The sequence below is a fragment of the Antechinus flavipes genome, chromosome 5, assembly GCF_016432865.1.
Source record: "Antechinus flavipes isolate AdamAnt ecotype Samford, QLD, Australia chromosome 5, AdamAnt_v2, whole genome shotgun sequence".
Classification (NCBI taxonomy): Eukaryota; Metazoa; Chordata; class Mammalia; order Dasyuromorphia; family Dasyuridae; genus Antechinus; species Antechinus flavipes.
In genome coordinates, this window is record NC_067402.1 from 267,707,497 (window position 1) to 267,721,200 (window position 13,704).

Consider the following 13,704-nt stretch of genomic DNA (forward strand, 5'->3'; position numbering starts at 1 on the left):
TGAGAAAAGGAATTAATGAAAATGCAAATCTCCAGAAATACAAGCCCAAGGGGATCAGATTCTCTAGGTTTAGAGCCAGTTTATAAGCTACACAAGAAAAAAAAACAAAACTCATTACTCGTTGTTCTATTTTCGTCTGGACCAGAATTGATCTTTTCCAACTTGATCCTTAGTCACTAGGCTTGGTTCTTAATAATTTTACGCTGTTTCTAAATATTAAACCCACTCTAATAGGTATAATTTTTGTTACTATTAAAGAATAGTCAAGAGAATATACTCTTAAGCTCTAAAGGCAATTTCAAAACATGGAGTTTTGAAGTTATTGAACAATTTTAAGCAACAGTAGTAGTAGTGATTAATTTGAAGGAAACAAAATTCATTTAGATTCTTGGATACATGGTTCTGGAATGTCTGTCACATCTCTTATGTATTAAAGTTTTCTCTACACATCATCTTACAAAGTTATAGTAAATATTCATTTTGTGAGATTATTTCACAGTCACATCCTTAAATACTAAATTCTGTCTAATTTCTTAATTACTTTACAATCATAATAAATGTTCACTTTGTTAAGATTACATGGAAGGCAAGCTCCCTGTATTGAAAATCACCTTTCCACGGTAACGTGTCACCATGAAAATAACTGAGTTTTGATATCACTTTACTTACTTCATCTAGATTCCGAAAACGTTCTCTCATTGGAGTTTCTAATTCTTGTTGTATTTGGGTTTTTAGCAATTCCAGCTTTTGAGGTGTTAAAGCCTATATGGAAAAAGTCCTAAATATTAAGTCAGGAAAACTGAAATTAAGTTCTTACCAAATTTCAAATTCAGCAAATCATGAATCATAAGGGCTAGATATATCATTAAGAAATCATTGAGTCTAGTACCCTCTTTTCAAATATGTAAACTAGGAGTAACCACATTTTACATAAAATATGTCAGAATGGATCTATAAGTTGTTATAGTATTGCTAATTTTATTCTAATCATAGCATCAACAGTGAGGAAATTTGACAACATGGTACATTAAGCACTCTAATTTCAATCTCAAAGCTGACAAAAAAATTCAACAGACATGGCTTGATAACAATCAGTCACTGATGTTCAAATAGTTACTGGGAACAACATGGAAAAAGATGGCAATTAAGGCTACCATAGAAAACAAGGAAGTTCATATTTCATTATTTTCTGATGGAAATTCAATTATAATTCTTAAATAATGGCCTATTTGATTAACTTCAACTGAACTAAAAAAGCTAGTTCTTTTAAAGGATTGGAGAAAAATTCCACCTTTCTCAATTCTACTACTGAGATATGCATAAAAGAGAATAACATAATTTGATCATTCACAAGCACAAATGAAGTACCTCAATATTTAATTAAGTATTAGTCTTTTGTTCCATTTTACTCAGTTATTTCTGACCTGCTTATAATCATCCACAGAAAAAAAGAGTCATAGGATCTATGAGCACAGAATTATTTTAGATGGTAAGAGAACAAGGGTATGGAAGGGACAATACCACCCTTCAAGAGGATTGTGATCTAGTTGAAAAATTAAGCAGAGTACACAAATAACTCTGACATGTGGCAGTATAAAGAGGACTGGATTGGAATCAAAAGTCCCTGTCTCTGCTACTTGTTTGAATTTGAGATCATTCAATATCAGTTGTTTCTCATTTAGAAACAATAGAATTGGACCAGAAGGCATTCTCTTCCAGGTCTAAACTCTACCATCCTAGGAAAAGTGTTACTGAAGAAATACTGACCAAAAAGTAAACATGGACATCAGGAGCCAACTCAAAGAACACAAAGTTTTGAATAGTGGTGTCATCCTAAGATTGAGCTCAGAAAATGGAATAGGCTTAAAGAGAAAAGATAAGCTTAGTTACAGATAAACTGACTTGAAAAGTGATAATCTAGAGACACAGCTTGAAGAAGCAAGTCTGGAGCACAGAAGTAAGCTCAGCTCTGAATATGGAGATTTGTGATTCATCTGCATAGAAATAGTAGTTAAAATTATAAGAATGAAAAAGTACAGAGAGTGAAGAGGACCAACAACAAAACTTTTGGTAGTAATCACCTTAAGAGGTCAAAATGATGGTGTGAAATAAGCACAGGAGATGGAGTAAGAAGAGTGAGGTATGTAGAAAAGTGAACCAGAAAAATAATGAAAACTCTAAAGGAAGGAAATTTAAAATATCCAGTATAAAAGAAGGGGAACAATAGCATAAAATCTTTTTTCTTTCTTTCTTTCTTTCTTGTAAGGCAAAGTCACTTGCCCAGGGTCACAAAGCTAATAAATGTCAAGCATTTAAAGCTGGATTTGGACTTGGGTCCTCCTGTGTTGAGGGCTGTTTTATATCCATTGTACCATCTGGCTACCTCAATAGGGTAAAATCTTTAAAAAAAAGTCAAGAAGCATGTTAGGGAGGGAAAAGGTAATCAAGTAGTTAAATGTGACAGTAGGGGGGAGATAAGGAAAAGTTAAATTCCTAGAGGCTGAGTAGAGGCACTGCATGTAGATGGTCTTTCTAAAAGTTTAGCAGTAAAGGTGAAGAGAGATGAGATAATAGTTGGATTGGGGAGAATAATCATTCTATGGATGATTATAATTTTTTCAGATTGAAAAGACTTATGCAAATATTTAGGGAGATAGGCAATAGTGCACAGAGCCTGGATATGCATGGGAAAGAGAAAATAAAATGATGGAAAGTCAAAAGGAAAGACTAGGAATGCTTCCTCTTTGGTAAAGAGAGCGAAACAGCAAAGACAGGATGAAAACAGATGGCAGTTTAGGGTAATGGAGGTAGTGGAAGAATATATATCTGAATACACAAGGTAAAACCCACATCACACAAGAGGTGGTTATTGTAGATTTGTAGTGATTTATCCTTTCTTTCGAAAAGGACCAATAACACCACAGAGCAAAGTCTTGAGTTGTGTATAAATTGGAGTTGTCCAAAGTCATCAGACTCACTCTCTCTTCCAGAGAAATTCACTGGCAATGGCAGGAATGCAATGGATGACCTCAGTGCCTTAAATGTCTGACCAAGCCAAAAGTAGGGAATGGGAAAATAGGTGAGGGTTTGTAAGGGAGAAAAAAGGATTTTAAATGACTGTGACAAAGAGTGACCTTGAGAATCACTAAGTTTAGAAGAGAAGTTGACTTGTGAGAGCCCAATCAAGGTTATAGACTATAAATTTGCAATGGTTGGAAAGAGTTCAATTTCATAAGTAACATTGGTCATCCTAGGAACAGGAATGGAAAAACTGAGTATAATTGCCTTACAATTTTAAATCTGGAGCAGGAGGTCACATTAAAGATCAAATACTGTAACACTCCTTTTAGAGAAAAGGAAAGAGAGTGAGGCCCAGAAAAGTTAAATAACTTGCTATTTAACTAGTTATACTGTCAGTGTCAAGATTGAACTTGGGTCCTCTGTCTCAGAGTCAGTTCTTTTTCTAAGGCTAAGCATAGCTGTTCAGGAAGAGTGACCACTCAGCTTCAAGGGCTTGAGTGGTACTTACTAGAAAAATATTAAAGTGACAAGCTAAGCAGTCAATGTTGAATGCTGAGGATAGCAAATCCACTAAGAGAAGGAATTGGAAAGAAGAGCCAGAGACACATGAACACAAGGATGAAATGAAGCTTTATCTAAATGTAAGGAACTTTGAGTCAGAGTAGAATCTCAATGTTCAGGAACTCAAGAGAAAGTATAACTCCAAGAGAGGGAAACATCCCAAGGGTAACCAAGTCAGTGTATGTCTACCATGAGATGGAAAAAGAAAATCATCAGAGTTGATAAAGGAACCGTGGACACAACTCTGAGGGCTTTTATAGTCTCAATTACTGCCTCCACTTTCTTGCAACTCTCTTCCTAACTTTCTGAAGACTAACTTCAGAACCCACCATTCTCCAAAGAAAGTGTTCTCCAAAGGAACAATGGCCTTTTTTCAATACTCATCCTGCTTGACCTCTCTGCAGTTTCTGTCACTATCAATCACCCTTTTCCTTCTAAGTTTTCATTACATTCATCTCTCCTATTTCTCCTCCACTCTCTTACTTTTCCTTTGCTGGAACTTCAACCAGATTGTGTCCAATAACTGTGAATGTGCCCCACAATTCCCTTAATACTGTTTCACTCAATGATCTCATCTGCTATCATGGATTAATTATCATCTTTATGCCATCATAGAAATACATCAAACCTACTTATTCAGCCCTTACTTCCAGTCTCTCATATCTAAAGTCCTATTAAACATACTGGATTTTATGTCCTGTAGACATCTTAAATTCAACATGCCCAAAATTGAACTTATTTGTCCCCCAAAAAACTTTCCCATTTGGAACCTCCTCCTTATTGTTGAGGACTCCACCATTCTCACAATCATCTAGGCTCACAGCTAGGTGTCATCCTCAATCTCACCATAACTAATCTGTTGCCAAATTCGGTCAACTGTACCTATGGGACATCTCTCATACATGCCCCCTTCTCATTTATGACACTGCCATCACCCTATCCTAGATCCTCTCAACTGAAGACCTGAACTCTTTATTTATTTTGCTGGGGCAATTGGGGTTAAGTGACTTGCCCAGAGTCACATAGCTAGGAAGTGTCAAGTGTCTGAGCCCAGATTTGAACTTAGGTGCTCCTGACTTCAGGGCTGGTGCTATCCACTGGGCCACCTAGCTGTCCCGACCTGAACTCTTTATACTAGTAACTTTCTGGTTCATCTCCCTGCCTCTGTCTCTTCCACTCCAATCCATTTTCTGCTCAGCTGCCTAACTGATCTTCCTAAAATAGAGGTATGACTACAGTATTCAATAAACTCCAGTAAATCTTCTGATTGACATTTAAAGACTCTCCTAACCTGTTCCTTCACACCATTCCCAATTTTCTGACACCGCACCTCCCCCAACCTGACTCTCATTCCCCCTCCAACTTTCCATGTATTTTGCAATTCAGTGACATGGCTTTCTTGCTGTACTTTCATCTCTCAACTCCTGGGATTTTAACCTCCTATTGCCCATGTCTGGAATGCTCTTCCTCCTCACCTGCTGATTGGCCTTCATGGCTTCTTTCAAGTCTCAGTTAGAAGCTCACCTACAAAAAGACTTAATGCTAGTGCCCTCCCTCTATTAATTACTTCTAATTTATCCTGGGTATACTTTATTTGTATGTTGTTTTAATGTTGTCCCACCCCCTAGACTTTGAGCTCCTTAAGAGCAAGGCCTATTTTTTGCCTTTATTTGAATCCCCAGATCTTCACACACAGTAAACAATAAATACATGTTGATAGTTCAAGTTTTTCATTCATTTCTCAGCTACTAACACCCCAAACATCAATTTGTATTAAACAAACATATATTTTGCATAAGGACAAAGACAATTCCTATATTTTCATATATTTCCAAATGTCTCTAATATAGAATAGAAGCTCATTGAAGGCAGAGCCTATTTTATTTATGTGATTGAATTTTTCCAGAGCCTGGCATGTAATATATGTTTATAAAGCACATGATGATTAATGAAGACATTAATAATTCATATTTATATAATACATTTAAAACAGATCATCATAATCCTGTAAGTGCTCTTATCCCCATTATACAAATCAGCAAAATGAGGCCTAAAAAATGTTAAGTGGTTTGCCAAGAGTCACACATTTAGTAAAAACTTATGTCTGGTTTCAAACCCAGGTCTTTCTAATTCCATGATTATAATAGGGTGAAGGCAAAGAATGTGATCAAGGCACTAACATCATAGAGAAAGAACGATGAAGGTAGTTCAGCAATGAGGCCAAGAAGAAGATAGCATGAAGAGATGTGTACTTCGAAACAGAAATAGTTACTAAAGAAAATAGAAATTATACTGGGATATTCTGGAAATGACAAGAAGTTCAAGGAATATGTTGACTCCTCCTTCTGTTCTTTTTCAGTCAGGTAAAATGGCCTTCAGGAAAGCTGTAAAGGATGTCATATCCTCAAGAGAGCCAGCTATCTATTAAAGGGAGGACTGACTTAAAAGTAATGTTGAAAAGATCAAGGATATAAAGGAAATTTGAAGATAGAACTTTAACACATTCATTTCAACACACATAAATGACTGAATGCAAAGAATTGAGGCTTCAACTATATAGTTATAATTCTAACTCAGTATAATAAAATATATATTCACTAACTTGATATTTATACTAATTTAAACAAGATCTGGCTATAGTTTAGCCTTTGCATTATAATTAAAAATTTTCTAGACAAATAATCTAAACAAGCTATAAAAAGGAATATATAGTTAAAAAAAAAAAAGAGCAAAGCATCTCTAAAAAAAATTTAATGGTAATTAGCATATTTATGCAAATTACAAATATTTTATATATTCATTAAAGTTGTTCCCAAAAGGACAACTACTTGAAAATATTTTTCAGCTTGGTTCCTCTTCATCTACAAGTAGAAAATAATAAAACTTCATTTATCTTACAACACGTTTGCTTCAGAATTTTCATTAATTCATACCAGCTGTTCTCTGAATTTGGAAGGAGTTTGTCTTTGTTTTAGTAAAAGCCTGTAATTGCACAAATGCACAGAACCCTAGTGAAGCTCCTTCCACAAATCTGCATGGACAACTTATTGGTAACTTGCCCTCATAAGAGCTGCAGAAGTAGTGGGATGCTATAGTCACAAATTTAGCAAATATAAACAAGATTTAAAGACAAGTCTTCCTGACACTAAGGACAACCAACTTGTAACAGCTTCTCCTGATAAGTTTTAGTAAATCAAAAATGTTATAAGAGAGCAATTTATAAAATGCATAAGTTCGAAGATCATCCCTAAATTATAATTATGATTTTGAAAAAGATTAAAAATGCAAGCCTCAAAGGAATTTGTGACCAAAGAATAACTGGAAATCATTACTGATCACAAAACAGAAAATTTTGATTATATCAGATTGAAAAGCTTTTGTACAAATAAAACTAATGCAGACAAGATTAGAAGGGAAACAATAAACTGGGAAAACATTTTTACAGTCAAAGGTTCTGATAAAGGCCTCATTTCCAAAATATATAAGAGAATTGAATCTAATTTATAAGAAATAAAACCATTCTCCAATTGATAAATGGTCAAAGGATATGAACAGACAATTTTCAGATGAAGAAAGTGAAATCATTTCTAGCCATATGAAAATATGCTCCAAGTCATTATTAATCAGAGAAATTAAGACAACTCCAAGACACCACTCATACCTGTCGGATTGGCTAGGATGACAAGGAAAGATAATACTGAATGTTGGAGGGGATGTGGGAAAACTGGGACAATGATACATTGTTGGTAGAATTGTGAATACATACAGCCATTCTGGAGAGCAATTTGGAACAATGCTCAAAAAACTATCAAACTGTGCATACCCTTTAATCCAGCAATGTTACTACTGGACTTATATCCCAAAGAGATCTTAAAGAAGGAAAAGGGACTCGTATGTTCAAAAATCTTTGTGGCAGCCCTCTTTGTAGTGGACAGAAACTGGAAACTGAATGGATGCCCATCAATTGGAGAATGGCTAAATAACTGTGGCATATGAATGTTATGTAAGAAATGACCAGAAGAAGAATTTCAGAAAGGCCTGGAGAGACTTACATGAACTGATGCTGAGTGAAACAAGCAGAGCCAGGAGATCATTATGTACTTCAACAACAATACTATAGGATGATCAATTCTGATGGACATGACTCTCGTCAACAATAAGATCAACCAAATCAGTTCCATTTGTTCAATAATGAATAGAACCAGCTATATCCAGTGGAAAAACTCTGGGAAATGAGTGTTAACCACTACATAGCATTTCCAATACCTCTGTTTTTGTCCGCTTGCATTTTTGATTTCCTTCACAGGTTAATTTTAACCTTATTTCAAAATATGATTCTTTTTGTGCAGCAAAATAACTATATGGATATATATACATATATTGTATTTAACATATACTTTAAGATATTTAACATGCATTGGTCTATCTGCCTTTTGGGGGAGAGGGTGGGGAGGAGGGGAAAAATTAGAACAAAAGGTTTGGCAATTGTCAATGGTGAAAAAAATTACCCATGCATATATCTTGTAAATAAAAAGCTATGTAAATTTAAAAAAAAAATGCAAGCCTCAATTATACTGCCTAAAGATGTACAAGTGAATCAAGTGCCGAATCAAGGCTCATTATACTATGAAAAAAATGTTTTAACAAATTATTATACTTGCATATGCTACCATATGCTACTTTTATATAAACCATTTTGCTTTTTAGGAACAAATTAACTATTTGTAGCAAATATCTCAAATCTGTTTTCTCACCTGCATTTTCCAATTTTCTAATTCTTTAGTTTTCTCTAGTAATTCTTTTCTTAATTCACCAAGAAGCAGTTGAAATTTTTCCTGAAGAGTTTGTTTTTCACTTAAGAGTTCCTTGACTTCATTTTGTGACTTTCTGTATTCCTCCTGTAATCTGATTTTTAAAAAGCAAGAAAAAAAGACTCGAGAGTCAATGTCATTTTCTACTGCCTTTCTAATGGCATTGCTTTATGTTAAGGCAAATCAACATTAGAGAAGGAAATAGCCAAGTAATTTTTTTTTCTTCACTGTATTTCACTTAATTTCTAAGCCCAATAATTATTTCTAAAGGAATTTCACTTAGGAAAAGCATGTATGATTACCTATATAAAAACAGATCTTTTTTCTTTTTAGCTTTTTTTTCCATGAAAAGGTGAAGAAAAAAAAAAAAAAAAGACAAGACACACCTGATTGTAAACATCATCTAGCACACAACATAGCTAAGGGTCACTATTTTAATAAATTAAAGACAACTTTTCAAAAACTTTAACCTAAGAATAAGAAAATACTCAATTGAGGAAAAAAAATTTCCATCAAATAACTGATAAGCATCTGATATCCAAGATATATATATACTGTATTAAAACAAAAGCCATTCCCTAATGGATAGTCAAATTATGAAAACTCATAGTTCCCAAAAGAATTGCAAATGTTTAATGGCCATGCATAAGACTGCAACAAATCACTTATTATTTAAAAAAAAGCAAATCAAAATAGACCTTAAAGTTTTACCATCCATCTAGCAAACTGGCAAAGATGGCAAAAGAAACAGTTAGTACTAGAAGCACTTTGGAAAGACAAGAACACTATTACACTGTTGGCAAAGCTGCAAATTGGTCTAATCAGTCTAGAAAACAATTTGGAATTATGTTAAGGAAGTGACTAAAATGTCCATACCACTTTGTTTCTGAGATGAATCCTATACACTAAAGTTTTAATTAAAGCTCCTTATGTAGTAGCAAAGAAATGGAAACAAAGTAGATGACTATTAACTGGGGAATGGCTAAACAAATTGTAGTATATAAATGCAGCGGAGCATTAATGTACCATAAGAAACTATGTTATTTGAAGAATTCAGAAAAACCTAGGAAGATATCTAGGAACTGATGCAGAGTGAAATAAGTAGATCCAGGAAGACAACATGTATTATAACAATGTAAATGGCAAGAATAAAAAACAACTAAATGCTGTAGAATGATAAAGTTTAGTTCAAAAGAACTGAAAAAACGAAGCTCCTTCACTGCAACTGAGATGGCTGACAAAGGATGGGAAATAGATATATTTTTATATACAGTCAGATTATGATCATTTTTGCTGAACTACTTTTCTTTCTTTCTGTTTTTATATCTTTGTTACAAGACTTAGCCTGTTGGGATAAAGGGAGGGGGAAGGGTAGATATATTTGGAAATAAATGTGACATACAAAGAATAATAATAAAAATCTTATCCTAGAAAATAAGATAATTTTACTTTTAGTTTAATTATTACTTTAACAAAATAATATGAATTTTCAAGCAAATACTTTTAATAGGTTAAAATGTTAAAAGAAAATAATTAAAATTTGAAAGCAACTTACCTTGAGTGTTCAGTTTTCAAAAACTGGTAATTATTTTTATGATGTTCACATCGAAATTTTTCATCAATTAACAATTTCTGGACCTCTGAATATGTATGTGGCAGCCCACTTTCTCCATCAGGAGGAAAAATGTTGGCAAAAGCATCCATATTGGTTAGTGAGTTGACAACCATATAAAAACAAAATTTGGCTCAGCCTAACACCTTCAGTATTCTTTCCAGAAATATTTCCCACCACTTTCTCTCTCTGGCAAAATCCCAGGTGGCCAAATGATACCTGCACAGACAAAAACACTTAATTTAGTGTTTGATTCATTCAAAGTTTCTTCAGTATTATACTATTTAATAATTTTTACTTTATAAAATTACCCTCCATCTCTTCTTTTTTACCATTTACATAAAAATAAACTATTAATGTCTCTATTCAAAAGAAAGCATGCCCAGTATTTATAGGAAGAGAAGGTAATATTAAAACAAAGATACAATCCTTTTTTTAGGAAAAAAAGTACAAGACTATCATGTAAAAAAAGGGGGACTTTTCACAAAGGAGAGGAGTTTGGGGGCACACAATCAAGGGAAGTACTATTTCTTTTCTTTTAGGGAGTATTTTTTGTTTACATATATATACACATACACATATATAGTCAAGGTTGTAAAATTTGAGGCATTACATTTATAATTTTCAAAAGTTATAAAAGATCACTTTTTTAAAAAGCAAAGGGGATCATAGTAAAATGAAAAGGTGAAAATCTTCAACAAATTCATGTGTAATTTTATAATTTTTAGTTTAGTCAACCTCATTTATAAACAAATGAAAAGCTTTTTTTTTTTAATTAAAATGGCAAAAAGACACTTTACTGTAAAAAATTAGATCTTAAAAACGGAAAATATTCAATTAAAATTTTCTTAGTTTTTCTTTAATCCATTTAACATTTTTCCAGACATCAATTTTCTTTAGTAACAGTTTTATCCTAAGCCACCCTTTTTTCCTAAGACTGCCGTTGGCCTGTCCAATCCAACAATTAATCCTCCACCCTATTCGAAATATGTATGTTCTCAAAAGTGAGCTCAATATTAGTATATTATAGAACACTTTTAAACTAAATCAGACTTAGCTTAGTTTTTCATAAAATTGTGTTTTAATAGTCTAGGGAAAAAAAAAATCCTTTAAGGCCACTTTACTCCTTCCTCCCATGTTAAACTTGTATCTTAACTTTTCAAATGTACCTTTTGAACACCTGGAATATCAACATTATCTTTTCTAATGCACATATTTACCATCACCCAATTATTGAGATAAACCATAAAATCTATCAGTAATTTTAAGAGACAAAGCTGTTTCATTATTTTTAAACAAATGCCAATGAGAAAAAATCATAGATATTATTCATTTTAGTAAGTAAAAGTCTAACTTAGATGAAGAAAATCTATGCTTTATAACCATTAAACCCCAGATATTTATATAAATCGCATAACTAAAATGCGATAGTCAAAGTGAATGCAGTATCTTTTCCGACAAAATAGACATTCTAGTAAAGATATGAAATTAATCTTTGAGTACCTTAACTTCATTATTTTTAACTTCAAAACAGAAATTGTTTTTATGAGATAGGAAACCTCCCCTCCCCCCCTCCCCGCAAAAAAAAAAGACTTAATTAAATTGGGGAGAGAGGTACCTTTCCCCATCTAGCCTAGATTAATGGAAACACTGTCTTTGTGGCTACAACTACAAATGCTTCACCAATGTCTTTCATTTTTTTCAGAATGTCTTTCTCCTCTATCAGTAATATACCACACCATATACCATCACAATCAATATGTATACTGACATTCTTTCCCATATCACAGTCAAATTTCTCCTGTATCTAAGAAAAGATCTTAGGACTTTACTTTCCTTAGTCTTACTAGGCCACACAAAGTATGTGTAATGGTACCAGAAGTTGCCATTATTTTCTTAGACAAAATGTCCTTACTCTACCACAAAAATGTCAAGTTTAAAACTTCAAGTAGTGTAAGCTAAATTAATGCTCTTAATTTTCAAATCTAAAAATTTTAAATTTTTAAAAAGAATTTGTCCCTTAAAAAAAAGAACAGCAAAGTATTAATGACTATATTAAAATATTCCCTGTCACCAAGAAAAGAAATGCACAACAAAATACATTTGAGATTTCACCTTAGACCCAGGAGACTGACAAAGAAAACAAAAGATGGAATAGGCGGTGTTGAAGGAGTTGTGGAAAAAAAAAAAAAAAAACAGGCATAATCATACACATATAATAGTTTTCAAGTAGTCCAACTACTTTGGAAAGTAATCTGGAATTTTCACAGAAAGTGACTTAAATATCCATATATCACATATGTAAAATAAATACTAAGTATTTGTTTAAATTGGGAGAGGGGTGTGGAAAGTTCTGGGACAGAGAAAGATAAGCAAAAGCTCACTACATACAGATAACCACAGTACTTGAGTTAAATTTTGAAGGAACCCCGTGATTTTAAGAGGTAGAAATGAGGGAGAGTACATTCCAAGCATGAGAGGGAGCCAGGCAAAAGGCAGAGAGAGATATTAAGATAGAGTGTCAGATATAAGGAATAGCAAGAAGTGTAATTTGGCAGAACAGCAGACTTCAGGAAAAAGCTCAAGGTATACTAAGACTAGAAAGGTAGGCTGGGGCCAGTGAAGAGTTTTAAGTATCAAAAAAGTAATATTTGATCCTAGATACCATTTATAAGGTCACTGGTGTATACTGAGTAGGGAAATGACAGGGTCAGAATGTTGTTTATAGGAATATCACTTTGGCAGATATGTGGAGAATAGACTGGAAAAACAAGGAGATCAAATTAGGATGCTATAGCAAATAATCTACACTAGAAGTGGTGAGGGCATGCATTTGGGGAAGTAAGAGAAAAAATGAGAATGATAGGAGAGATATAGTAGAGGATGAATGAGTGAACAAATCATGCCTTTATTAAAGGCTTGCTATATGCAAAATACCTTGCTAAAATCTGGGAATACAAATAAGGAAAATAAATTTTACTCCCTTGGAACTCTCATCTAAAGAGGTGGGGAGAGGGGCATACACAACACTTAGGGAAATTTTCACCTTCAAGTCATATGGAGATGGCTCTTCTTTAATATCCTTTCCCCTGATAAAATCCTATTCCTTTCTGATGTTAAGCCCTATGATAGAGCCAAGGACTTTGGTGGCAAGAACTTTCCCCTTTGAGTCTCAATCCTTAGAGGAGCCATCACCAGAACACATCTCCACAAAACTTGTTTCCCAGGAAGATGGCCAAGGGTACTACTAGCTTGGAAGCATTGCCATTTCCAAAGCTTTTGGACTGTCTCAATCAAAGTCCAAAGAACACTACTTTGGGAAGTTCCATTAAGAATTAATCAGGGAGGAGAGTAAAGAGACTGACTTGCTACAGTGGGGGCATAGTTGGGATTAGATATAAATTTGTAACAGACCCAATCAAGTTTTGTAATTCTCTCCAACTCAAGGTTTAAAAACCTTCATAACCTGGCTCCAACTTAACTTTCCAAACTTCTTATTATTCGGCACTCTAAAGAGTGTTTAAACTGAAGTTCAGCCAAATCAGTTTTCTTGCTGTCCCCTCACACAATACACCATATTTCCAATCTTTGTGGCTTTCTACAAAATCATTCCTATTCCTAAAATGCATTTTCTCTCCCACATCTCTGCCTTTTAGGATTTCTTCAAAGTTTATCTCCAGTATCTTCTTTAAGTCTCAT

At 33.7% G+C, this 13,704-nt stretch overlaps 1 protein-coding gene across 3 annotated transcripts in view; it reads right to left on the reverse strand.

Annotated features, from left to right (window-relative positions):
* The window catches only part of CEP83 (centrosomal protein 83), a 109,534-nt gene that overhangs the window by 58,547 nt on the left and 37,283 nt on the right, over positions 1-13,704 (reverse strand). For 2 of the 3 annotated variants that reach the window (XM_052000496.1, XM_052000494.1), the window contains exons 2-4: positions 9,949-10,224; positions 8,337-8,487; positions 670-762 (exon numbers count right to left, since the gene is read on the reverse strand). In XM_052000496.1, the coding sequence (XP_051856456.1) occupies positions 670-762; positions 8,337-8,487; positions 9,949-10,121 (417 nt within the window). In that variant the 5' untranslated portion in view covers positions 10,122-10,224. Of the gene's footprint in view, positions 1-669; positions 763-8,336; positions 8,488-9,948; positions 10,225-13,704 lie in introns of those variants that run through there. The other variant, XM_052000495.1, reaches the window with a different exon arrangement.